This window comes from Arachis ipaensis, chromosome B08, assembly GCF_000816755.2.
Source record: "Arachis ipaensis cultivar K30076 chromosome B08, Araip1.1, whole genome shotgun sequence".
NCBI lineage: Eukaryota > Viridiplantae > Streptophyta > Magnoliopsida > Fabales > Fabaceae > Arachis > Arachis ipaensis.
The window spans coordinates 14,789,926-14,793,763 of record NC_029792.2 but is presented as its reverse complement, the minus strand read 5'-3'; the positions used below and the strand labels follow the sequence as shown (position 1 = coordinate 14,793,763).

Here is a 3,838-nt window from a genome sequence, read left to right as displayed (position 1 = left end):
TTGAATTGTTTTTTTTTTTATATTTTTTCTTGGTTCTACCTATGAAATAAATGGTGAGAGAACACATTTTATTTTTTAAAATAAAATTCAAAATTTAAAAAATCCAAATACATTTTTTTTGCCCCCACTTTTGCATGACTCGGAAATTTAATATCCCTTATGATTTTGGGCCAGTTTTATTAAAATTCGAACCCAAATTGCAAAGTGTGGATGTTTGGTCAGCAATGCTTAATGCTTTTGAAGTTCCATGAACAAAAAACAAAACCTATAGCTTGGGAAGTTATGGTCCAAAGCCGAAAATTGCTTTTACAGTTTTGCTTAATAGTACTAATAAAATATAAGAAATAAAACAAAACCAACGTCTGGTGCCTGATGAAATTCAGCTGAGCCAAGTAGTTCTGCATCTCCTGAATCTGCAGATTCTTCCACTTATCATCCCACCTCTTCACCGCACTCTCCCCAAGGCACCCCACCGCACTCTGCACCGCACTCTCCGACACCACCGGTATCCTCCCTACTCCACTCCCGAACCTGAACGTCCCTATCAAGAACGGACACCTACATACGCTCCCACAAATACGTATTATTATACGGAACCAAAATAATCAAATTCCCAAATTAAAAGGCTTATTACATGTACCTATTCAAAAGATCATCCTCCTCTTGATGTTTATCTTTTTCTTTTTCTTTGACTTGTTCTTCTTCAGTCGGAAACATGGCTTCATCTTGATCTTGATTACTTTCATTATCACTGATATCGTTAAAATCATCGTCTAAGTCTGAGCTTTAGTTCTTCCTCTTGACTTGGGGCCATCTTCAACAAAGTGTTTAGGAATTCTGGGGGTATTTCATTTCCTATCACCAACACAAATTTATAAGAATTCATGCAAGTAAAATATATAATTGAATGAGGAAGAAAAAACCACCTTCAAGGAGTGCATCACGAACTTCTTCTAGTGTTACATTCAATGCTTTCAACAGAATTGACAAATTCTGTGCTTTCTTTGGTTCAATGATCTGAATATATTGAGGAGTTTGTTCACGAGATTCTTTCTTCATTCCGGGTTTAGATTTTTCTTGAGCAGCATTATATCCAAAAAGCGACTCCATCATTTCTTCATTGAACCTGTTAAGAACATACCATTCAACTCAACTCAAATGTAGTCGCAACAAGAAAGCAGGAAGCAAAACTAAAAGAAACTCGAAACTTACTGGAAGGATCCTGCTTTGAGCTGATTCCAAACCATAGCCTGATCTGAGTTTGCTTGAACCTTATCCCAGAAGAAAGGCTTAAGTTTTGGCTTGGGAACACCTCCAGGACCTTCGGGTCCTCGTCCTGGAGGCCTAGCCTTCCCACCAATCGCACCTTTTAGAGGAGGTGGTCCAGGAGGTCGTGGACCACCTCCTCCCTTAAGTGCTGGTGGTGGAGGAGGGCCTGGGCCTGGGCCTTTCACACCTGGTGGAGGGGGAGGTGGAGGGCCTTTTCCATCTGGTGGTGGAGGAGGCGGAGGCCCACCACCTCTAATCGGTGGCGGTGCAGGAGGTGGTGGAGCATTACTCGGCTTTGGCGGTGGAGGAGGAGGAGGAGCATCAGCAGCAGGAGGAGGCGGAAGAGGAGGATTATTTTCATCAGCGGAAGGAGGAGGAATTGGTGGGTCGGAGGGAGGATTTGGCCTTCCAGGAGGAGGTTTCAAAGGTAACGGTGGTCCAACCCTGCCGGGAGGAGGTTTCAAGTCCATTGATGGTCTTGCCGAAGCGGCAACAGAAGCATCAGCTCCTCCTAATCCTACCGAACTTATTTCATACGGTCCTGCTAATCGCATTGAATATATTTCATGCGCTAAGTTTTTATTTTTATTGTCATCGAATAAAATTTTACTTGACATAAGAGTCTCAATGCTGTCTTCTTTTTTCATTGACTCCTGCGGAGGATTTCTACTGTTAAAGGACCCTGCATTAGAGAGAGAGAGAGATTAGAAAATTCTATTATATTTAAAATATATTTTTATAAATATGATAAATTTGAAGAAGTAGATACCATTGGAGTAGTCAGTCCTACACAAGCTGAGAAGAGGTTTCTCATCAGTTTGATCAACATTTGCTCTGCTACATCTACAACAAAATATGAAAACAAATGCTGCAATTCCAAATGATGACACTGCAGTTATACCTACGATAACAAACACATTTTGTTCGCTTCCACTCTCTTTTGGAGCAGTGTTTTCCGTTTTAGTTTTAGTTTGCACCGATTCATCTCCAACATCTTCTGCTCTTGACACATCTTGGAGCAAAACATGACCCAAGTTTCTTCTGGAAGAGAGTAATCTCACATAACTTGCATGCAAACTGTTCTTTGAGACATGGATGAGGGGATTGTGTCTTCTCAAGCAATCAAGGAAACCTTCCCTCAATTGGGGTTGGCAATTGTTAATCACATTTTCAATGTTTCTTTGAGCTATTATTCCTCTTTCTAAACTAATTTCATTCGTGTTACTTGGTGATTGTATGGGGCATGAATCAAGATCTTCAATTTTAATCAAATCCTCCCAGCAAGTAGTCCATAATAACTCTGCCTGCATTCATGAACACTATAACCAGTTTTAGAGCCCATCTAATTGTTAAGAAGAAAACAAGCAATAATTATTAATAAGTATACTCTTTTTTAATTTATTTCTGATGTTCTTGTATTATGCTAATTTTTTTAGAGGTTAAAATATTGAATGGACTTGAAGCTAAGGAAAATGAAATAATTAGTGAAGTGAGTCTCACCGTATCTTTATCAAAAATTTCAGATTTAGGATCAAATAGTTGGATAAGGAGTTCTTCTTGTGCTTCTTGCTTCCTCTTTTCTTCAAGACTAATAATTGCTCCCACAAGATAAAGAACCAAAACAATGCAAAAGCTAGCCTTTATGACACCCATATAATAATATTGTTGGATTTTCATTCCAACCTGTGCTTGTTATGCTTCTTAATTATCTCATCAAACCCTAAAACATGCACAACAAGCACATACTTCTACATTGCCTTCATCAAAATCCCAAATGACAAAAACATGGTTCCATTTTTCACCATCCATAGCCAAACCCAATTCTTCTATTCCTTTGCATAACCCCAAATTTCACAATATAACCTCCAATGATGTAGCTTGAAATAATCAGAATTTTGGGATAAAATATGGCTGAATTTGATGAACCGGAAAAGTAAAATACAAAAACAAAAAAGCCCCTTACTATTGAATTTAATGAAATTCAATAATTTAAAAATTAAAATGGAAAACCCACCAGAAATCAATTACAGATAGCTTCAAATGCATCTAAAATCTTCCGGGAACCAAAGATTCAATAAGGGTCTTCTATATATTTAGCATGTGACAAAGATCCAAGGAAATCACCTAAAAAACCACGTGATTTTGGATCAATGCAAACATTGCCTAATGTTCTTGAACGTTGTTGATGATCAAGCAATCTTGGACATGCATCCAAAGAAACAATAATAATGATATTTTTGTTGAGTGTAATATTAACAAAGTTGATGATGATGATGGGAAATTTCTTGGCGCCAGAACCTTTATGCGCAAAGGGCCATCGTCCCATCAATGATTCTGGATTAGGAGTTAGGACATTGGCGCCTACGTTTGGAACACTGATTTTCTCTTTAAGGTTGTTTTTCTCTCTCCTCTTTTTGTATTCTACTTTTCTTTCTTTTTTTATTTTTATTTTCTTTTTCTCTTGCTCTTTTTCCATTATTCTTTCTGGGATTTTTTTTCCCGTTTAAATTTACATCTTTCTAATTTTGTGGAGCATACATGAATCTTTATGAGCCATGTCATTGTATAA

At 37.8% G+C, this 3,838-nt stretch overlaps 2 protein-coding genes across 2 annotated transcripts; both read right to left on the bottom strand.

The window, feature by feature from the left end:
• LOC110265239 lies at window positions 219-770 on the bottom strand. The gene is made up of 2 exons (XM_021108132.1): window positions 641-770; window positions 219-558 (listed from the first exon to the last, which is right to left on the bottom strand). Exons 1-2 carry the CDS (start codon window positions 715-717, stop codon window positions 219-221), a joined length of 417 nt encoding a protein of 138 aa, XP_020963791.1. The 5' UTR covers window positions 718-770.
• On the bottom strand, window positions 782-3,685 carry LOC107610586 (formin-like protein 18; the record flags this gene model as incomplete). Its single annotated transcript, XM_021108962.1, has 6 exons — window positions 3,284-3,685; window positions 2,770-3,180; window positions 2,039-2,573; window positions 1,213-1,951; window positions 927-1,126; window positions 782-855 (listed from the first exon to the last, which is right to left on the bottom strand). Coding segments are annotated over exons 2-6 (1,725 nt in total), but the record flags the coding sequence as incomplete, so codon positions are not given.